Genomic DNA, 23,398 nt, shown 5'->3' with positions numbered 1-23,398 from the left:
GTGACCCTTACCACAGGCTCTGTCCCATCTCTCCAAAGTGGGAGGACAATAAGTGGGCCGTCTACAGGAAGTGAAACTCTGGGGACCCACTTTATTTTGATAAAAGTCACAAGATGGATTCGCTGCTTTCCCTCTATTAACTAAACATTTAAAACAGAGACAAATGATGTGGGGCTTTGAATTCCTGAGATCAAGCCACAAACCAAAGTCATACTATGGATTCCCAAGAGCACCCATTAAAAAAGAGTAGGGGGCACCTGGCTGGCTCAATCGTAACTCTTGACCTTGGGGTGGGGTGGTGAATACAAGCTCCACGACGGGTGTAGAGATTACTAAAATAAATAAACTTTAAAAAATTTTAATAAAACATTAAAATAAAGAATACAAACTAGCTAAACACCATCATGAAAATACTATAAAAGAATGTTTCTTTGGGTACCTGGGTGGCACAATTGGTTAAGCATCTGCCTTCTGCTCAAGTAACTCTCCCAGGGTCCTGGAACCGTGTCCCCTGGGAGGCTCCCTGTTCAGTGGGGAGCCTGCTTCTCCCTCTCCCTATGCCTGACCCCCTCCTTGTGTACTCTCTCCGTCAAACAAATAAATAAAAATCTTAAAAAAAAAAAAGAATGAAAAAAATAATAAAAGCTGAGTACTGTTTAAAAGAAAGAAAAGAAAAAAGAATGTTTCTTAAATGGGAAAAAATCATCCATTGCAGTATCATTCACTTTTAAAATTTAAAACATTACCCAAAATCTTTTTAAAACTAGACACCAGGCACTTTTAAGTACATTATATACATGCAACTTATTAAAACTCCAAACAGTCTAATTATAATATTAATAATTTGACTGTCTTTTAAATAATACAATTCACATAAAACTTTAACATACATTATTTCTTGGAAACTTCACATAATCAATCGTATAAGGTACCCTAATCCTACCTGCCTTGGAGTTTATACCTGCCTTCTCCAAGTGAGCACATCCCACCCAGAGACCCCACTGCTCTGCTTTCCTCCGAAAACTAAGTATGCCAAGGGGCAGAGTAGAATCCAAAGGGACTTTCTTCCCTTTTAAAAAGGTTGAGCCCCGGTGGCCCAGTGCCACCTTCAGCCCTGGGCCTGATCCTGGAGACCAGGGATCGAGTCCTGCATCGGGCTCCCTGCATGGAGCCTGTTTCTCCCTCTGCCTGTGTCTCTGCCTCTCTCTGTGTGTGTCTCTTGTCTGTCATGAATAAATAAATAAAATCTTAAAAAAATTAAAAGGTTGAGGTAGGAAGTATACTTTGTTCTTCTCAAGGGAAAGCAGGTAAGTTTGGTGTTTGGCATCACCTGGACTATCAGGCATTTGCTGAAACTGCATGGTGATATCTATTAAACACTCAAATTTCCCTATTTAACGGAGACCAGGAAAAGACCCACAAAATAATTTGCCACAATTAATAAGAAACTGACAGCCTGGCAAAGCAAAGGGGTCAGCAGGAGGAGACACCCCCAGAGAATGTGGCGACCTGTGCAAACCAGGTAACAACCGCAGGCATCAAAAGCAGACAAAAGCCGGGGACAATTCCTGCATTTTCCTTGTAGACACAACCAGGAGACAGAAACTGAAACCCAGAGCCCCTTCTGCCACAAGATGGCAGACATCGGCGTAAATGAAACAAAACTTGGGATTTTGCCATCCAAATACTCACTGAGAAAGGCCCGGATCAAAGCAAAGGTTTTCATCCCAAATGAATAAACTGTGGTTTCCAAAGATGCTCTTGACACATAAAAGAGTGTCCCCTGTGCCCCCTAAAGTGACTGAGCCACGACCTTTAAGCCAGAACCGCTTCTCTCCCTCCCTCACACACAAACACCAAAAATACCAGTTATACTTGGCTGGCTTTACGACGGTTCCCAAACCTGACGTTAGAATAAAAGCAGGAAAAAAAAAAAAAAAAAAAGGCAGAGGGGCATGGGTGGCTCAGTGGTTGAGCACCTGCCTTTGGCTCAGGTCTTGATCCCGGGGGTCCTGGGATCGAGTCCCACATCAGGCTTCCCACAAGGAGCCTGCTTCTCCCTCTGCCTGTGTCTCTGCCTCTCTCTCTGTGTCTCTCATGAATAAATAAATAAAATCCTTTAAAATTTTTTTAAAAATAAAAATAATAAAAGCAGAAATCACAATTGAAACCACAGAGGAGCAGGGTCTCCGTCCCACCAGAGCTCCGCACTCACCTCTGCCACAGGCAGTAAGTAAAGAGGCGTCAAGGCAGGAATTTGTTTCATGTCACAGTTTAGGCCGAGCGTGGTCAGGATCTCCCTAAGGACTTCATATCTTCTGAGATTGCTTGATTTGAGCAGATTAAAATCCTCCTGGCCTTGCACCACTGAAGAGCTGGGAGGTAGTTCTAGGTGCGCCTGAGGGGAAAAGACACCACCTGGTAAACCGGGGGGCACTTACCCACCTTACGGGAAACGGTGATTCCCTGGCTTTTCTGAAAACCTGAACAGGAATCCTTCGAATTATCAACAGTATGGAAACACTGAACTTGAACATTTGGAGAGTAACAACAGCAGTTAAAGAGACTCAAAGGAGCCGAATGAAATCACAGCGGCCGGGCAGAAAGGCGGTTGCTGGAAATGAGCCTGGATAGTAATCGGATTCCATCTGGGTCCCAACTTTTATCACTGACCAGTCAGGGGACCTTGGGCAAGTTGCTTACCTTGATGATTCCACCAAAACATGGAGAAATATGATTGTGCTGAGAACCCAATTAAGGTCGCTGCCGACCTCCGGGAGGCCAGGGGTCATGTTGAAACCCTCACTCTACCTGAGTCATAACCACCAGGAATCAACCCCAGGATGGACAGTAGCCTCGCTCACCACTGGAAGAGTGTTTGCATGCATTCAGACAGAAGAAGCGGGGTTTGGGGGACCCCAGAAAGGCCCTCCCGCCCCATCCTCCTTCACCTGGATTGAATTTAAGATTCAAGACTTCATCTATTTAGTTCAGGCTTTGCCGTCCACTTCAAATTAAACTAGCCCCATTGGGAGGCACCTGGGTGGCTCAGTGGGTTGAGCATCTGCCTTTGGCTCAGGTCATCACCTCAGGGTCCTGGAATTGAGCCCCGCATCCAGCTCTCTGCTCAGTGGAGTCTGCTGCTCTCTCTGCCCCTCCTCCCAGCTTGTGTTTCCTTTCTCTTTCTCTCTCTCTCTCTAATACATAAAACCTTTTTTAGGGGCACCTGAGTGGTTCAGTGGTTGAACATCTGACTTCAGCTCAGGTCGTGATCCCAGGGTCCTGGGATAGAGTTCCACATCGGGCTCCCTGCATGGAGCCTGCTTCTCCCTCTGCCTGTGTCTCTGCCTATGTGTCTCTCATGAATGAATAAATAAAATCTTTTAAAAATAAATAAAAATATTTTTTCAATCAATCAAACAGCCCCACCAGACCCCTCTGTATCTTGTTCTGAAGGAACAAGAACCTCTGGTCCTCTTAAGATCCGATTAGAAAAAAAAAGAAAAAGAAAAAAAAAAAAAAAGATCCGATTAGAGCCCTGGAGGGTGGGGGCAGCCCGGGTGGCTAAGCGGTTTGGCACTGCCTTCAGCCCAGGGTGTGGTCCTGGAGACCCGGGATTGAGTCCCACGTCAGGCTCCCTGCATGGAATGGAGCCTGCTTCTCCCTCTGCCTGTGTCTGTGCCTTTCTCTCTCTCTGTGTGTGTCTCTCATGAATAAATAAATAAAATCTTAAAAGAAAACAAAACAAAAAAAAAGAGCCCTGGAGGGTCCCAGAATATTGAACAACCTAAGCCTGTTTGCTTGATTTTATCTTACCTTTGCCAAGGATCAGCTGTAGATATCTGATGTATGTGGAGCTCCTGACCTGATATCATAGGAGCATGATAAAATAAAAAGCAAGGTGCCAGGCTTCGAGCAATATAATATCCCTCAATTCCCACCCAAGATTTAACCATCCAAATATACTGTCCAAAGTGATCCAGCTATTCAAAATTGATGCCAGTCTGAGGTTTGTAGAGAAGTCCAGCATGGCCCCACACCACAGCGGGCCAGCAGACGGCTGCTCCTGTCGTCCAGGAGCAGGAGTGAGTCTGTCCCCCAAGTCTGTCCTCCAAACAGCCCTGGAGAGAGGCTGAGGCAGAGAACTGAAATCCTTCAAGGAATCCAAGTCTCCTTCCCTGCGTTCTCTCCCTAAATGTGGCCTCTCCTCTCCAGTGGGCAAAGCCAGTGCTGCTCCAATGAGCACAGCAGTGGGTCGTGTTCAATGCAAGCACGTGAGCAAGTGGCTCTCCTGGAGATGACCCCTAACAGGTGGCAGAAATAAAATAAGCGAAGTTCTCCCCGGACCTGGGCCCAGAGCAGAGGTGGTGAGCGTGATTAATGGCACACACACAGCCCAGGCTGAGTCAATACCCAGAAGATTCAAGAAGCACATGCAGTGAGGTGTGAACTCACAGTCATGCATGAGAGATGCCAAGGAGGAAAAGGAACACTCATCCCACGAGCAGGCCTCAAGAGCTGCAGGAGGTAAGACAACGGACAACCACTGACACTGTGTGAGGAGTGCTATCGTGGGCTTCAAGAGGAGGTGCTTCTAAAATGGAAGTGAGGGACGCCTGGGTGGCTCAGCGGTTGAGCATCTGCCTTCGATCCAGGGCATGATCCTGAGATCCAGGATCAAGTCTCACGTCAGGAGCCTGCTTCTTCCTCTGCCTGTGTCTCTGCCTCTGTGTCTCTGTGTGTCTCTCATGAATAAATACTTTAAAAATAAATAAATAAAACAGAAGTGAAAAGACAGACCTCCTTTGGCTCTCTACCTCAATTCACAGGACAGGAGAGTGTGTGCTTCTGGATTTGCACTTCTGGTCCTCTGTGGTACCCAAGAAACGTCTCATCCTCCAGCTGTCATACTATTACCATACTGATGGGTCCATTCCCATAACTTGGCTTCTTCTAAAATTAAGGCTTTTTGCCTAGACCAAAAGCCAGAACTAAAACGTCTCCAGTCACAAATTGGCTAGGGGGGGAGGGGGTTGCTACTGGCATGTAATGTGTAGCTCTGCTGACACCCTACAGTGCATGGGACAGGATGACTTCGTGACAAGAGATCAGCCCAAAATGTCAGCAGTGCAGTGGTGGAGAAACCCTGCTGTAAAAGTCAGATTGCTACTGCCATGTGCTAAAGCTAAATAAGGAAATAATTTTTTTTTTTTAGATTTTTATATATTTATTCATGAAAAACACAGAGAGAGAGGCAGAGACACAGGCAGAGGGAAAAACAGGCTCCCTGCGGGGAGCCAGATGCAGGACTTGATCCCAGGACCTCAGGATCAAGCCCTGAGCCAAAGGCAGATGCACAACCACAGAGCCACCCAGGCATCCCGGAAATAAATTATTTTTAAATCTATTTGGCCAACTTCATGCCAAAGTCTCGGTCGCTTTGATAACCAAATGTCAGCATTAATCCGCAGCCTTAAATTTCACCTGCAAACCTAATCATTACAGCAAGCACCCGAAAATTTCCTTTTTCCTTATGACGAATGGTAAAGGCATCCACATGCAGCTCCTTGGCCGTGAGACCACCACCCACTGTGTGGCTGTGGTTTGCCCTTGAAGTGCTGTGCCCCCTCTTACTGGGTTACATCATTCCTCGATTTATTAGAGATAAAGACGATGAAACTGACCAGGGAAAGAGGAAACTAACCAGCCCGTGATAACATTTATTGGCTGATCTCGGCGGCAAGGTATTATAGTGACACAGGTCTGAGGAAAAAGCAGTGACCCTGTCACACAGAGACTGGAAGTCACTGAAAATCAAAAATGACATTCTAATCCTCTGAATCTGATTTTTGAAGCTGCATCGTATTGCCTTTTTTTCTAGAGCAATGCATGCAGTATCAAATTTTATGACAGTAACGGGGTCAATTTAAATGGTGCAGCAAGCAGAGCTGCCATGTAACACAGAGAAATGGATCATAGCAGTGCCGAATCAATTTTCTAGTACAAGTCTGTGCACAGGGGTGGTAAAAGTCACTATTCAAAACTGAAATACAGCTCTAGGAAGTCGGGTTTTTAAGTGGATTTTCTGGGAATGCACAGTTGCTATAGTTACCATCTTTGCAGAGAAAAAGATAAGAGGAACATTTATTAGGCCTCCAAACTAATTCATGTGCTTTTCAACCTATATGAAACCTGCTTAGCTTGTACATATTTGTCTATCCTGATGTCCAGATTTCTTAATTATATGCATCTTTGCCTGAGTATTATCTTAAGAACAAATGAATGGGCTTTAGAATAGTAAAGAAAACAAATTTATAACCCCCTGAAGAATGTTTGGTCAGAAAACCCAAGAGATTTCGCTCCTAGGATGCATATGAAATGAAAATAAACAACAACAGGAGCACCTGGGTGGCTCAGTGATTGAGCCTCTGCATTTGGCTCAGGGCATGACCCCAGGGTCCTGGGATCGAGTCCTGCATCAGGGTCCTTGCAGGGAGCCTGCTTGTCCCTCTCTGCCTGTGTCTCTGCCTCTCTCTGTCTCTCATGAATAAATAAAATATTTTTTTTAAAAAAAGCAGTTTGAAAAAAAGAAGAAAAACAGAAAATCATAAGGAACAGAGAATACATTTACAGTACTGAACTGTATTTAGCCAAAAAATTCCACACAAGAGGATCCATGCAGTTCAAAGCCATGTGATTCAGGGGTCAGTTGTATTAATATGCCATAAATCTAAACTGCTTCAATATTCTCCTCTCTGAAATTTTGCTCAGCATTTAGACTTTAAGAGTGACAAAATCATAAAAGAACCGAGGATTTGAAGTGTTTTCAACACTCACCACCCCAGCAGTTGGTGAGCATTTCCGCTGCATCAGCTACAACATTGTAATGTGATGGTTATTAACACTGAAAATCACCAGCCAGAGGTGCTCAACTCCCTACATTAATTAAAAGGTTCCATTATATTGACCACAGTGTGCTTTGAGACCAAATAGACTAATGTATTTTGTAAAGATTATTACCAGTATAGATCAAAACAGGAAAGAATTTTCTGACTGATTCTTGGTTTACTAGCAGTCTTTAATTAGCCATGACAGCCTCTGCTTCATTCCTCCATCCCAAGCATTTTGGTGAAATGGGATATTTCTACCGACAGGAAAGCCCTCATCTAAACCTACTCAGCATCAGCAAAAACTCCCAGCCAAGGCTCAAAACTACCCGACAAAGCACAGACTGTTTTGACCCTTCTTAAAGGGTCTTTATGCCTTAAAGAGCATACTCTCAGAGATCCCCAAAGATCACTACATGGATGCCAGCCTTCATACCTGGCAAAGAACGGCTTCTCCTCCACGTGTCCCAAAAGGCACTTGCACTATCAGCCTGTCTTTGTCCTCATTCTCCAGGTGACCCTGGAGCTGGCCCGGGCTGAGCTGCCCTCCAGAGCAATCCTCGTAAACGAAGCCGCTGCTCAGGATGCTGAGCTTCACCTGGGTCTGGTCAGCCTTGGAGAAAACCAAGTTCTGGACTGTTTCCTTGAGCGTGCTCTTGCTCATCACCTGGAAGCCAGCAAGTGTGAAGGACGAACACAGGCCCAACACTTTCCCTCCTTCAGAAAGGTAGGCCATGAACTTCTGGGAGAGGTCTGCAGGAATAGCCTCCCTGGTAGCAATGACCAACAACAGACAGTTGTCTGACCACGGGTCTCTGAGGGCACTTTCCTTTGACAGGTGGTAGAGTGTATAGCTGTCGGTGTCCACACAGTCAGCCAGAACAGACCGGACCTCCTGGAACCTGCCCAGGGATTCCTGGGAGGTAGAGCCCACGTAGAAGAGGATGTTGGGTGCCTTTCCTGTGATGTTGACTCTCCTCCCTTCTCTCTCCGGGCAGCTGTCATCAGCAACATCCTCCAAACCACCACTGTGATCATAGGGAAGATCTGGAATGTTCTCTGCAGATGCAAACTTGACAGATTCAATGGTGCTATTCTCAAGCTCCAAACACTCATGGCAACTAGACAGATGGAGGGGACAGTGCTCAGCGGAGCCTACTCCTTTGTCATCCTCCTCAGCTGGCTCACTGCCAGAGGTACCAGCTTCCCCCTGTGTGGGATGGGCACGAAGAACCTTGGGGTCATCTTTACCGATGTACTCCATAATGTCCGGCTCTGGCTTACTCTCGGTGGAAGGTTCAGGATTCTGCTGTAGGATATGGGCTTGCTTGTTTGAGGTCTCAAGCGCCTTCAGAGTACAGTCCTGCAAATGCACTGCTAAAACACAAACAGAAGAGACAAGCCGTCAGCCGTTCTGATTTGTCACACGGTTCAGTTCAAAACCTCCCAGTGCTCTCTGCACTCCATGACTTCTGCTCCAGGGCAGCCCACCCACTGGAGACCACCTGCGCCCCCACCGCAGGTCTGCAGCATCCACTGGCACCATGGCATTGTTCCCATATGTTAGGAGGGTGCACCCGACAATCCCAACGGTGAAATCCAGGTGTCCACAACACCTTTCCCATGTGAGCCGGGAAGCCCCAGACCCCCTTGTTGGCAGGTTAAGAAGGTGGGCTTCAGAGAGGTAAGTGTGCCTTACTTATGGAATCAATTTCTTGGGTGTCCTAATAAGATAATGAAACCAAGAAACAAAAACAGGCAGCTATCTAGTGTATCCATGCATACCTCCAGGCAGCAGGGGCTCTCAGGACACTTTGTAGAATCATCACTATGGGAAAAGGGTCTTTCCAGTATCTTATCTCAGGACTGGAATAGAAGCTTCCTTCCAATCATTGATTCAAAAACATTTATTGAGCACTTGTTACGAATCTGACACAGTATCAGGCGCATGCACGTGCCAAATTGGGAAATTAAATGATTTACAAGAATTTCCTGAGCTGGTAACACTCATTTGCTCAAGATACAAATGAAGACTTTCATGGACATAGAAACTCAATTTTAAACCTAATTAAGGGGGTTGCTTGGGTGGCTCGGTCACTTAAGCATCTCTCCTCAGCTCAGATCGTGATCCCTGAGTCCCAGGATCCAGTCCCACGTTGAGCTCCCCATTCAGCAGGAGGGAGTCTGCTTCTCCCTCTGCCCTCCTCCTGTTCATGCTTGCTTGCTCATTCGCTCTCTCTCTGTCTCTCAAAAAATAAAATCTTTTTTGAAAAATAAAAATTTAAAATAAAAATAAACCTAATGAATGAAGACATTTTTCACGTTTCCTGAGAAAAAGATGTATCTCAAAATATTGTGATACATATTTTTCAAGTTAAAAACTGTTAGATTAAGAACTTTGTACTAACATTGGCTATGCTTTACATTCAGTCAAACTATAGTCTAGGAACTAGTTATGCTTTTTAGATTGTGTAAAACAAACATTATATGGGTTCTACATTTGCACACCATCCCATGGACGATGCAATCATGGGAAATCCTTGTTTAAGAATTTAAAAATCACTGGGGCACCTGGGTGCCTCAGTCGAGTAAGCGTGCTATTCTTGATCTCAGCTCAGATCCAGGTCTCTGGGTTGTGAGTTCAAGCCCTAAGTTGGGCCCAGCGTGGAGTCCACTTAAATAAAAAAGAGAATTTTAAAAGCACTACTGAGGGACGCCCAGGTGGCTCAGTGGTTGAGCCTCTGCCTTCGGCTCAGGGCGTGATCCCAGTCTGGGGATGGAGTCCTGCATCGGGCTCCCTGCAAGAAGCCTGCTTTTCTCTCTGCCTATGTCTCCGCCTTTCTCTCTGTGTCTTTTGTGAAAAAATAAAATCTTAAAATTTTTTTTTAATTTTTTAAGAAAGCACTATTGATATACTTAGAGATAAGCATCTCAAAAAACCCTAACACATGTATGAACCTTGTATTATAAATATATCCAACCCGTTGAGTGCATTAAACTGAAGATGCATACTTGCCTTAAACCACACCAAACAAGAGGGTTCAACGGTCCTTAAGCTAATAATCAATGGATCTCCTGGTATGATAAAAATATATTTTAAAAATGTTTCTATTTATTTAAGTAATCTCTACACCCAGCATGAGCCTCAAACTCACAACCCAGAGCTCAAGAGTTGCCTACTCTTGTGACTGAGCTAGCCAGGCATCCCTGATGGAAACACTTCTAAAGTCACTTACAAACAATCTTTTGAGGTATCAGGCCATCAGCCATCTGGAGTCTATCTTCCATGAATGCCACCCCCAGCTTACTGAAGTCATCCACGCTTGCTTCAGCGATTAATTGATAAGGATCCCCAGGTCTGCAAGCTAATGGCAAACAGCAGTCGGACCACTTCACAATCTGAGAAACAGGGGTGAGGGAGGAGAGAGAAAAGGACAGTGAGATTGTTCTTCTCTGAAATAAGCAGATACTTTACTCTTCCCTTCAGCTCCTACCGATAAATTACAGTTAAACATAATGAGCTACTGGATATTGTGTTTTATTAACATCCAATTTGTTCCGGCTGGAACATTCTTGTTTCTAACTGACAACAGGGCTTCCAAAGCACTAAATACAACCCTCTCTTTTAAAAGCAATTGAAGTCTTAAGGGCACCTGGGAGGCTCAGTGGTTGAGCATCTACCTTCAGCTCAGGTCATGATCCCAAGGTCCTGGGATCCAGTCCCGCATCAGGCTCCCCTGTAAGGAGCCTACCTCTCCTCTACCTATGTCTCTGCCTCTCTCTGTGTCTCTCATGAATAAATAAATAAAATCTACAAAATAATAAAATAATAAAATAAAATAAAATAATAAAATAAAATAATAAAATAAAATAAAATAAAATAAAATAATAAAAGCAACTGAAGTCTCAACTGCTTTTCAAGGAGCTGAAAGGGGAAAGGGCCATTTGCCAGACATGGAAACACACCAATGTGCCCTTCAGTAACAGGAATTAGGAGAAAGCAACAGGTCTGCAATATCCAGTAATTTCTTTTTTAAAGATTTTATTTATTTGACAGAGACCGAGATAGCACAAGCAAGGGGAGCGGCAGAGGTAGAGGGAAAGCAAGCAGGCTCCCCACTGAGCAGGGAGCCCAATGAGGGCTTGATCCCAGGACCCCTGGGATGGAGACTTGTGCTGAAGGCAGAATGCCTAGCCTGCCTAGCCGACTGAGCCCCCCAGGCACCCCATGCAGTGATTTATAACATAATCTGAAGACCAGCTTTGGCTCCAGTGTGGTCGGAGGCCCACTGCACCCCAACAGTGGGAGCACGGCCCATCCCGACACGGTGCTCTCTCTGCAACCGCAGCCCAGAACTCTGAGGTTCTACACGGGGCTCCCCCTTGATTTCCTAAAACTGGGAAACCACTGTCCAGGACCCTCTAGAGAGCTCCTGCATGTCCCAGATCACATTTCCACCACTAGGGAGACAGGGAAAAGGAGCTCAGGAAAAATGCAGTCCCGAACGCGTTCCAGTTTTTGTCAGTGAAGAAGGTGACCTGGGACAAGGACTGGAGCCCCTGGGGGTTAAGAGCCTGGCTCTGGTGTCAGGGACCTGGGTCTGGGTCAAACTCAGCTCATCTTTGCTGTGTGTCTTCAGGCAAGTCTCGGGAGTCCCAGCTTCCTTACTCATAAAACAGGAATAGTGATATTAATACTCAGTCATCTTATAGGTTTGTTATGTTAATGAGATCCAAGAGTATATAATGCCCCCAGCGGAAGGCCTGGGGGCAGCAAAGTGCCCAAGTGATGAAAGCCACGATTATTAGCTATTATGAATCTGGCTTTAAAAGCAAGTGACTAGGGCACCAGTGGTTGAGTATCTGCCTTTGGCTCAGGGTATGATCCCAGGGTCTTGGGATGGAGTCCTGCATGGGGTTCCCCATAGGGAGCCTGCTTCTCCCTCTGTGTCTCTGCCTCCGTGTCTCTCATGAATAAATAAAATCTTTTATAAAGTAAAACAAAAACATAAAAATAAAAGCAAAAAAATAAAAATAAAAGCAAGTGACTAGAATGGTCTTTTTTTTTAAGATGCCAAGAATGATTTCCCTGTTTCCCATAACAAACTGCCCCAAATTTCATAATCTGAGATAAATAATTTTGAATTCCATTTTTTAAATTGATAGGCTAGGTTTTTAGAACTAACACTTACTGAGAACAATGAGAAAGTGCTGGATAACATCAATAAAACATCTTGAAAGTGCTATAGAAACAACTAGATAATGAAGCACTGCCCCGCCCGATGCTGGGATGAATTCTGAACCTTAGAGCGGTAAGGGGAGTTCCCACAAGCCCAACCTCCTCTGCCTTTAGGGAACTTGCTCACTCAGGAGACGTGGCATTCAAAAGTCAAGGTCCAACTGGCATAAGGACAGACATATAGATCAATGCAATGGGACTGAGAGCACAGAAATAAATACATACGCCTACAGACAACTGATTTGGGACAAGGCTGCCAAGACCATTCAATGGGGAAAGAACAATCTTTTCAACAGACAGTGCTGGTACAACCAGGTAACTATGTGCAAAAGAACAAAAATAGACCCCTACCTCATGCCATTTACTAGGTACAAAAATCAACTCAAACTGGGTCAGATCCTCAATATAAGAGCTAAAACTACAAAATTCTTAGAAGAAAACAGGGCCTACATCATCATGACCTCAGATCAGGCAATGGTTTCTCAGGACACCAAAAGTACATGCAAGAAAAGAAAAAACATAAATTGGGCTTCATCAAAATCTTTGGGCTTCAAAGAAAAGCTGCAAGACAGTGGAAAGAAAGACAATCCACAAAATGGGAGAAAATATTTGCAAATCACTTATCTGATAAAAGACTTGTATCCATAATGTATAAAAATATAGAAAAAGCTCCTACAATAAAGACAAAATACCCAATTTAAAAATAGACAAAGTGGGGGTCCCTGGGTGGCTCAGTTGGTTAAGCATCTGCCCTTCATTAGGCTTGGGTCATGACCCCAGGGTCCTGAGATGGAATCCTGCATAGGGCTCCCTACTTAGCTCCCTACTTCTCCCTCTCCCTCTGCCCCTCCCCCCTCCCCCCCTGCTGGCGCTCTCTCACTCTTTCAAAAGAACAAAATCTTTAAAAAATGAACAAAGGGACATGTGGCCGGCTCAACGGCTCAGTGGTTGAGCGTCTGCCTTTGGCTTAGGTCACGATCCCAGAGTCCCGGGATCGAGTCCCACATCAGGCTCCCTGCAGGGAGACTGCTTCTCCCCCTGCCTATGTCTCTGCCTCTCTCTGATTCTCATTAATAAATAAAAAGAATCTTTAAATAAACAAACAAACAAACAAACCTGGAGTCCTCAAAGCAGGTATTCTCAGCAGGGACCATAACCCCCTGAGTGGGCAAAAACTAGTTTGAGGATGATGGAGGGGGGTGAGGGAGGGTGAAAAAAGTTATAGATAGCACAAAGGATTGTGGCCCTCCAAGGGTGAACCCGAACCCACAAAATCTTACTCCTTATTATTGCATGTCTCTCCTTAGAATTCAAATTGAATCTAATGTTCCTCATTTGAGAAGCCACTGAAATAACGCTGGGAAAAACTTTCTTTTTTGTGGGGGGGAACTTAATAAATGCGAGTCAAGTCTTCATGGTCTAAAGATTGAAACCCACTAACAGGTCTAGGATATCTGGAGAAAGAGAAGCCTCAGAATTTTCTTCTAGCTCTATATGTGGCCTGCCCTCCATTTGATCACCGACTTCTCCACGTCCCGCCAGACATGCAGCCAGAGTTCAGGGTCAGGGTTCACCTGACCAGCGTTTCAGGGGGACTCAGCATCTCAAATCCGACACCTCTGATCTGGGAGGACAGCAGATGCTGACAATTCACACAAATATGTAGCTGATTTCCAGCTTCAAGAATGGAGGAAGGATGTCCACTCAGGAGGATGAGAAGATAAACTATGGCCTGGGCAAGAGCTTGACCGTGCAGATAAGGGGGGATGGGAAATGTAGAAAGGGAACAGCACAACCAACCTCCTGCCTGAAGCTAACAGCACATTGCAGGCAATCAGAGGAGGAGGAGGCATCACCAGCCAGTGGAAACCCTGCCCAGTTGCTCAAAAGTTGACTGAGCACCCTGCTGGAACAGCCAGTGGTGTGGAGCTATGCCTCACAGTAAGCATTTAGTGTCAAAGGAGCCAATAATGAAATTCTCAGACACCCTTGAAGGAGGAGAGAAGGGGGAGATAAGCCAAGCGCTGGGATGGACAGGAAGCCACCAGAGAACAATACACACATCCCTCTGATCAGGTTTCTCAACACAGCCAGCTGTTTCCTCACCTAAGTGCATTTCCTTTTTGTAGAAACATGGTCCACGAGCCACAGACCATGCAAACTCCTCAAGCAGTGCCGTGTGCTCCATCAAAGCAAAGCCACACTGTCACCGACACATCCAGGGCTGTTTGTCTAAAAGCAAACAGGGCGCTTCCAGTTTGCACTTCGAGTTGGGAACAAAGGGATTGAGAAAGAAAGGGGAAGTCAGACCAAAGGCTTGCTCCCAAAGATCAAAGGGAAGGAAGCCCTGGTCAGCCCTAAACACAAATGGATTTCCTGCCAGAAATCCCTTCCATAACCAAAGCTCGTGACTTTGTAGTTTCGTCAATGACAGGAGGCAGTGATGCACCTGCTCAACTCAACACGCGGCCACAGGAAGGCCCAGGACCAAGGGGCACGTTAAATTCTCGGGGGTGGCTCTTCAACAAACTCTCCTTCCCAAGGTGGCCTGCGGCAAATGCGGGAACAGAGATCTCAACAGTCAGCTGAGCGTCAACCAGGTGATGGTTAATTTCATGTGTCAACTCAGCTAGGCCATGGCACCCAGGCGTGTGGCCAAATTTCAGTCCAGATGTGGCCGGAAAGGTATTTTTTAGATGTGATTAACATTTCTTTTTTTAAGAGACGGAGGGAGCCAAAGGGCAGAGGGAGAGTGGGAGAATTTCAAGCAGGCTCCACATTCAGAGAGCCTGAGATCATGACCTGGAGCGAAAGCAAGAGCTGGAGACGCAAACAAATGAGCCACCCCGGTACCCCGTCATGTGATTATCATTTAAATCAGTGGACTTTGGTGTTACCTGGGTGGCTCAGCAGTTGAGCGTCTGCTTTCGGCTCAGGGCATGATCCCAGTCCACGAATCAGGGATCGAGTCCCGCACCCGGCTCCCTACAGGGAGCCTGCTTCTCCCTCTGCCTGTGTCTCTGCCTCTCTCTGTGTGTCTCTCATGAATAAATAAATAAAAATCTCTAAAGATAAATAAATAAATCAATCCGTGGACTTTGGTGTCACCTGGGTGGCTCAGTTGGTTGAATTTCCAACTCCTGATTTTGGCTCAGGTCATGACCTTGGGGTCCTGGGATTGAGCCCCATGTGTCGGGCTCCGTGCTCAGCCAGGAATCTGCTTGAGGACTCTCTCCCTCTCCCTCTGCCCCTCACCCTGCTCACGTGCATGTTCTCTCTCTCTCTCTCTAAAAGAAATAAATATTTTATAAATAAATCAGTGGACTTTGAGTAAAACAGATTATCCTCCATAATGCGGGTGGGCTTCATCCAATCAGTTGAAGACCTTCAGAGAAAAAGACTCAGAATGCTCAAGAGAGCATTCCCCAAGAAAGATGGAACTCCGCCCCCCAATGACCCCCTGCCACAAGCAGCCACACTTACTCTTCCCTGAGTGTCCCCACCCCTCGGTGTGCCTGCAAATTCTGGACTTGCAGACTCCACAATCAGCTGAGTCAATTCCTTAAAATAAATTTTTCTCGCCCCCCATACCATCCCTCCCTGCTCCCTCACGCATATATGTAACTGTACACAGGTACCTGTATGTGCACACACCCACATCCGTGCCCTGCTAGGCTGGCTCCACCAAAAACCCAGAATAACACAACTTCGGTCTAAACGAAGACCATCAGTTCTGCAGAGTCAGATACCTGATGGCACTAACATATCTGGCTCTTGTTCCTTTCTTCCAAACCAACTTAATTACATGTTAGGTTTTAAAGTTTCTAGTAATAAACTGAGAGGAAGGAGACATGCAGAGATGGGAAGATGGGAAGCTCAGAGAACAAAGGTAGGAGGTTGCTTCTGATGTGTGGTTATCCTGGTGGCCTTCAGGTTTGGAAACCCAAAGGACAAAGGACGACTACAAACTTCATTCTGGCGCTCTATTTCTTGGAAATATGCCCTATGGTACTGTTAGGAGAAGGGTGTTGGAAAATCAAGGGACAGCATAAAGGATGTCACAACTGCATGGCAAGCAAGAGCGGACATGATAAGCTGACGGGTGAAACCAAGTTGTACTGCAAAAACACGGCTGACCAGACACTCAAGGAAATGGGGGGTCTAGAGACCTTAATTTTCTGAATACCTGAGAGTTAGTCAGGCAGAAAATAATAGAAGTACCCTGTTGTCACACCCTTTTGATATTACTTATGTCCTGGAGGTGTCCACACTGTCCAAGGTATACTGCCTTAGCATTGCAGCCACTATTGCTCACATCACATGCCCATCCCACTGATGCTGGTAAGCTGAGAAAGAGCAGACGTTTTTGTTGTTGTTGTTGTTGTTGTTTAAAGATTTTATTTATTTATTCATGAAAGACACAGAGAGAGAAAGAGAGAGAGGGGCAGAGACACAGGCAGAGGGAGAAGCAGGCTCCACACAGGGAGCCCGATGCAGGACTCGATCCTGGGACTCCAGGATCATGTCCTGGGCCGAAGGCAGACTCTCAACCGCTGAGCCACCCAGGCGTCCCAAAGAGCAGAAATTTTATTTTATTTTATTTTTTAAAAAGGCTTTATTTATTCATGAGAGACACAGAGAGAGAGGGGCAGAGACACAGGCAGAAGCAGGCTCCACGGAGGGAGCCCAATGCAGGACTTGATCCCAGGACTCCAGGATCAGGCCCTGGGCCGAAGGCAGGAGCCAAACCCCTGAGCCACCCAGGGATCCCCCAAGAGCAGAAATTTTAAAACACCTCCCAAGGGGCACCTGGGTGGCTTAGCGGTTGAGAGTCTGCCTTTGGCTCAGGTCCTGATCCCAGAATCTTGGGATCGAGTTTCACATCAGGTTCACCATAGGAAGCCTATTTCTCCCTCCTCCTATGTCTCTGCCTATCTCTATGTCTCTCATGAATACATAAAATCTTTTTTAAAAATTTTTTTAATTAAAAATAAAAGACATCCCAAGTATTCTTGTGACCCACTGCACAAACCACCCCAAAATTTAGTGACATACACTGATCATTTATTTTGCTCAGTCTCAGTGTGAGCAGGGCTTGGCATGGACAGTTCAATTCTGTTCCGTGAGGCTACGGTGCCTCAACTGGGCCCAGTGAGTGCATATAAACCTTTTGTGATCTGTGTATTACGTGCATTTGCACTCCTGATGAATGTTCAGCTCTGCTACATAGAGAACAAGAAAAACACACAGCATGAATGAAACACACACCAAGCCAGTAACTTATAAGACATGCTAAAGGCAGATGAAATCAATGGAACATATGTGTCATAAACACAGATAAAAAGGAAAGGAGAGGATCCCTGGGTGGTTCAGCGGTTTAGCACCTGCCTTCAGCCCAGGGCGTGATCCTGAAGACCCAGGATCGAGTCCCATGTCCAGCTCCCTGCATGGAGCCTGCTTCTCCCTCTGCCTGTGTCTCTGCCTCTTTCTCTGTATCTCTCATGAATAAATACATAAATAAAAAACCTTTAAAAAAATATTTAGGATTTACTTGGTCTGTCCATGACCTTCTGACCAGGGATAATAATCTCTTTTGTCCTTTCCTTTTTTTTTTTTTTTTTTTTTTAAGATTTTATTTACTTATTCATGAGAGACACAGAGAGAGAGAGAGAGAGAGGCAGAGACACAGGCAGAGGGAGAAGCAGGCTCCATGCAGGGAGCTGGACATGGGACTCGATCCTGGGACTCCAGGACCACGCCCCAGGCCAAAGGTAGGCACCAAACCGCTGAGCCACCCAGGTGTCCCAATTCTAAATATTAATAAGACACAAATCATGCCACCTCCAGGTTGACAATTCTATCATCCCTAAATCAGCCACTCATGAGGGCCCCACAATGGTCTGCCTGGAAACTGATGAAAAGTGCAGCTGGCACACAGCTCTTCCAGCTGCATGTTCTCAGTCTCCCCAACAGAACAAGTGTGTGCTAGTCGCACCCTCCAACTGCTGAAGCGCCCCCCCGCCACGCTCCCCCCACCGCTTAACCTCATCTATGGCCCTTGTAACCACACCCTTGGCAAGGAAGGCTGATAGGCTGATACAGCGAGGAAGCAGGAAAGCAGGATGTGTAAACACTGCAGAGCCCAGGATTCAGGTGTGTAGTCCTTCCACTCTGCAGGCACCTAATCCTAAGTGTGAGCTAACCCCAGATCTTTCTTGCTGCATGCTTTGAAATTATTTCATAACTGTGTGATTCATATATCCTAACTTGGTCTGCAAGCTTCTCTACTCTATGACTGATGAGAGAACCTGCTTGGTAATTTTTTTTTTTTAAGATTTTATTTTTAAGTAATCTCTACACCCAATGTGGGGCTCAAACTCACAACCCCAGCATAAAGAGCTGCCTGCTAGGGCATCTGGGTGGCTCAGTGGTTGAGCACCTGCCTTAGACTCAGGGCATGATCCCGGGGTCCTGGGATCAAGTCCCACATCAGGCTCTCTGCATGGAGCCTGCTTCTCCCTCTACCTGTGTCTCTGCCTCTCTGTGTCTCTCGTGAATAATAAATAAAATATTAAAACTCAGGGATCCCCGGGTGGCTCAGAGGTTTGGTGCCTGCCTTTGGCCCAGGGCGTGATCCTGGAGACCCGGGATCGGGTCCCACGTCGGGCTTCCTGCATGGAGCCTGCTTCTCCCTCTGCCTGTGTCTCTGCCTCTCTCTCTCTATGTCTCTCATGAACAAATAAAATCTTTAAAATATATATATATATATATATATATATATATATATATATATACACACACATATATATATACACATACATATATATATATATTAAAACTCAGATATTATCTCCCCTGGAAAGTCCTTCCTGACCTATTAGATAGGTTGCCCTCACCCCCCCACACATGCCCTCCCATTGCACTTATCATGGTGAACTATATATTTTTTTAACAATTTTATTTCTTTTTTTTTTAATTTTTATTTATTTATGATAGTCACAGAGAGAGTGAGAGGCAGAGACACAGGCAGAGGAAGAGAAGCAGGCTCCATGCACCGGGAGCCTGACGTGGGACTCGATCCCGGGTCTCCAGGATCGCGCCCTGGGCCAAAGGCAGGCGCCCAACCGCTGCACCACCCAGGGATCCCAACAATTTTATTTCTTTGACAGAATGAGAAAGCATAAGCAGGGGGGAGGGGCAGAGGAAGAGGAAGAACCAAACTCCCCACTGAGCAGGAAACCTGATGTGGGGCTCCATCCCAAGACCCCAGGATCATGACCTGTGCTGAAGGCAGACACTTAACCGACTGAGTCACCCAGGTACCCCAATCACAGTGAATTTCAATTGTTCATATACTTAGCAGTTTTCCCTCCCACACTGTGAGCTCCTTAAGTTGATGAGGACCGTTATTTCTGAATACATCTTTCATCTCCATAGGACACATAACTCTCTGGCATACAATCTGACACTTAATGAACCCCGGATGAATAAATGAATGCCTTGATATTGAGTACAGGAACATAAGTGAATTTGTGGCAACAAAAGAATTATGTATGACTTTTGGGTCCTCAATTCTTACTAAACAGGACTACTAATATCATTACAGAAGATATTGAAAATTAAGCTGAACTGACCATGTTCCATCAGTATTTGTTATGGCACCAGGCAAAATAAATTGGAACACAGTAGATGTTCAATAAATATGTTAATGAATTAGTGAAAAGATGAATGTATAAATGCTATTTTTTGTGTAAAACTGAATTAAGGGCAGCCCGGGTGGCTCAGCGGTTTAGCGCCGCCTTCAGCCCAGGGCCTGATCCTGGAGACCTGGGATCGAGTCCTACGTTGGGCTCCCTGCATGGAGCATGCTTCTCCCTCTGCCTGTGTCTCTGCCTCTCTCTCCCTCTTTGTGTGAGAATAAATAAATAAAATCTTTTAAAAAATAAATGAATAAAATAAAACAAAACTGAATTAAGATTCATTTATTTGTTGTTGGGGTCTGTAGAATGAGGTCAAGATGCCAGGGTCCTAGGACTGAGCCCTGCATCAGGCTCTCTGCTCAGCAGGGAGTCTGCTTCTCCCTCTCCCTCTGCCCCACCCCCCATGCATCTTCTTGTGCTCTCTCTAATAAATAAAATCTTAAAAAAAAAAATCTTTCTTACATATGCATTTCCAATTTAATATCTTAGGGTCCTGTTAAACTCCAATGACTTTAGAATTAATTGCAAAATACATATTCATAAAAGCCCTCCAATATGCAAAATTCCATTAAGCAATCAACCCAAATGAGAACTGCAGAGTTTGTGAGGAGACAGCAGGCTAGGAGATCAATTCCTTTTTTTAAAGTAGGTTCTGTGCCCAACGCGGGGCTTGAACTCACAACACTGAGATCAAGACTTGCACACTCTACTAACTAAGCCAGCCAGGTGCCCAAGATCAACTCCTTTTCAAGATTTAAGGCCCAACTTTTAAGTGGAGTGTGGTGTAATACCCAGAATGGTCAAAAAAAATAGCTCTGGATGTCCCTGGCTCCTGGTTGCCAAGACCTACCAAACCCTCTGATCATAAATAAAATAAATTAACTGGACAATAGCTGTCTTCTTCAGTAGGTAAGCATCTTTCTACCTCAGAAAATTAATAAAGAAGTTGTTGCTACTATGCCAGATCTTAATGAAACCTTCACTAGGACATATGTTAAATGAAATAACTGTGAGAAATGCTAATTATCTCCCAATATCTAGTCTTTCTTTCTTCCCTTCAACCCATGGCTGTCTAGTTAGGTCTGTGGTTCTCAGCCTGCCCTGTAGCAAACAGGACAGGAGCAGAAGTGGCCCATGAAATTTCTGGCTCAGAGTTTTTAAAGAGGAAGCTTGCTGGCCCCCACCCTCTCCCTTCCCCCAGCCTGAGGGCTAGAATGTGCATGAGATGGACAACAGTGGCAAGGGGTAGTCCCACTCAGCCTTTACCAAGCTAGTGAAGGAGGCTGGCAGAGGGGAGATGACAGAGGAATATGATAGAAGGGAACTGGGTCCCTGGATGGCCTTACAGAGCACCTCCTGAGAGACATAGAAACTTCTAGCTTGTTTGCTGTCCTGCAGTGCTGGATCGGTTACAGTAGCTTAGCCTGTAGCCTGCATAACACAGTAACTATGTTCCTTCAGATGCCCTACCTCTTCTAGCCCCATAAAGACATACAATTAAGGAACAGTGATCTAGGACATCAAGAGCACAGCAGTTATATATTTGGGTTAAGAAGGAATCTGTGCAGGGAATCCCTGGGTGGCTCAGTATTTGAGCGCCTGCCTTAAGCCCAGGGTGTGATCCTGGAGGCCTGGGATCAAGTCCCACATCGGGCTCCCTGCATGGAGCCTGCTTCTCCCTCTGCCCGTGTCTCTGCCTCTCTCCCTCTCTGTGTGTCTCTCATGAATAAATAAATAAAAAAATTTTTTAAAAGGAATCTGAAAAAATAAAAATAAAAAAATAAAAAGGAATCTGTGCATATTTTATGTTAATGGCAATGTTTTAGAAATTTTGGCCTTGATTTTAGGTTGAAACATATTAAATATACATGCAATATTAGCATATATAAGAAAACATCAAGCTTACTCTAAGTTCAGTGATTTATAAGAATTACGTAAGTGTTCAGAAAGATGCTTATTTGCTCACGCAGATGACTTACATACCTAAAAAGAAACTAGTTTGGGGAGGGAGATAATGGAGGAAGGGGAGGCAGAATGAATGGAAAGACTCTGGGGGATCACATAGGTACATGTTCCATTTCCATACTCAGTGGTGAATTCGTGGGTATTTATTATATAATTTCAAATTCATCAGTGAACGAGGGCCATGCATGAGCCAATGATGAGAATACATTTTGCTCAAGGATTAGGATTAATCCAAGTCTGTGCAGCTAGGGTCCAAAAATAAAACACAATGTTTTAAGATATTTGAGCTTGTAAACAAGATAAATATTATTCAGAAATTGCATTAGAAGTGATCACAAATTTTTGCTCTAAGAATGGTAAATTAGGACTTAAAAGCCCAAATTAGAACAATTAGGTTACCATGAATGGACTCTTCATGTATTAAAATTTTAAAAAGCCAAGAGTTGGCAATTTCACGATTCAACCTAATTGACTATTTAATTTGTAATTTTAAGACACTGAAAATCATCGTTTTAGGGCACCTCGGGTGGCTCAGCGGTTTAGCGCCGCCCTCAGCTCAGGGTGTGATCCTGGGGACCAGGGATCGAGTCCCATGTTGGGCTCTCTGCGTGGAGCCTGCTTCTCCCTCTGCCTGTGTCTCTGCCTCTCTCTGTGTCTCTCATGAATGAATGAATGAATAAATAAATAAATAAATAAATAAATAAATAAATAAATAAAATCTTTAAAAAAATAAAATAAAATCATTGTTTTAAACAAAAAGAAAGTTCCTGAATAATCATTTCTGCATATAAAAATTACACTTAAAAAAAAAAATTACACTTGAGTTCGCCAAAAAAAACCCTTCATATCATCAGTAAGCATCTTTCTACCAAACAGAGAAAGAGCTAGAAGCATTGCTGGATTGGCCTCAGGTTAATATATGCTTTGCTATTACGACTAAGAAACGGCAATATCTAGATCTCTTTAAAACTACTAACCCATTCCTCTGGCTACTAAAAAGAGTACAAACACTGCTTAAAGCTTTATCTGTCACTTGGCTGCTGGTGGCTTTAGAAATGCCCTTTAACCTTAGGGCTTTGGTTTTCTTCTCTTTAAAATAACAAGAATAATATCATACAAAATTGTAAGCTTTGGAGCAACGTATGTAAAATGCCTAGCAGGGGCTGGATAAATGGCATTATTATTATGCTAAGTCTATAGAAAGCTGGATAAAACATCAGGGGCCTGCAGGAGGAAATGGGGTGTCCCCGTGCACTGAGAGCTCTCAGGACACCCACCAAACCCTAGGCCCCTATCTTGTGGTCCTTATTTCAGTCCACTTTGAATTCTAGTCCATTACTTCTAGTCTTCCTCCTCTCTTCCTCTTCTTTCATCCCAATAAAATGTCTTAAAGATGGTGTTTGTAAAATACAAGTCCAGTGACTGTGGTGAGCATCAGTAAAACCCCTACTGGATTATGCAGCAGGAGGAGGAATCACATGGTGGCCCTGTGGCCAAGCGAAGGCAGCAAGGCAAGGACTCATCACAGAAGCCAAGGGTAAGAAACCCACAACGGTGGCTTAGGGCCAGACTTCCATGAGCCTAAGGGCATGACTGTGTCTGGTGAA

General features: G+C 44.9%; 1 protein-coding gene across 27 annotated transcripts in view; it reads right to left on the bottom strand.

Moving 5' to 3' along the window:
- HLCS (holocarboxylase synthetase) overlaps positions 1 to 23,398 on the bottom strand; it is a 223,764-nt gene that overhangs the window by 171,760 nt on the left and 28,606 nt on the right. For 21 of the 27 annotated variants that reach the window (XM_072740736.1, XM_072740720.1, XM_072740731.1 and 18 more), the window contains 3 exons: positions 10,124 to 10,286; positions 7,324 to 8,264; positions 2,216 to 2,398 (listed from right to left, as the gene is read on the bottom strand). In XM_072740736.1, the coding sequence (XP_072596837.1) occupies positions 2,216 to 2,398; positions 7,324 to 8,264; positions 10,124 to 10,175 (1,176 nt within the window). In that variant the 5' untranslated portion in view covers positions 10,176 to 10,286. The remainder of the gene's footprint in view (positions 1 to 2,215; positions 2,399 to 7,323; positions 8,265 to 10,123; positions 10,287 to 23,398) is intronic. The other 6 variants (XM_072740737.1, XM_072740739.1, XM_072740740.1 and 3 more) reach the window with 1 other exon arrangement.

This window comes from Vulpes vulpes, chromosome 15 (genome assembly GCF_048418805.1).
Source record: "Vulpes vulpes isolate BD-2025 chromosome 15, VulVul3, whole genome shotgun sequence".
NCBI lineage: Eukaryota > Metazoa > Chordata > Mammalia > Carnivora > Canidae > Vulpes > Vulpes vulpes.
This window is presented reverse-complemented; position numbering and strand designations above follow the sequence as displayed.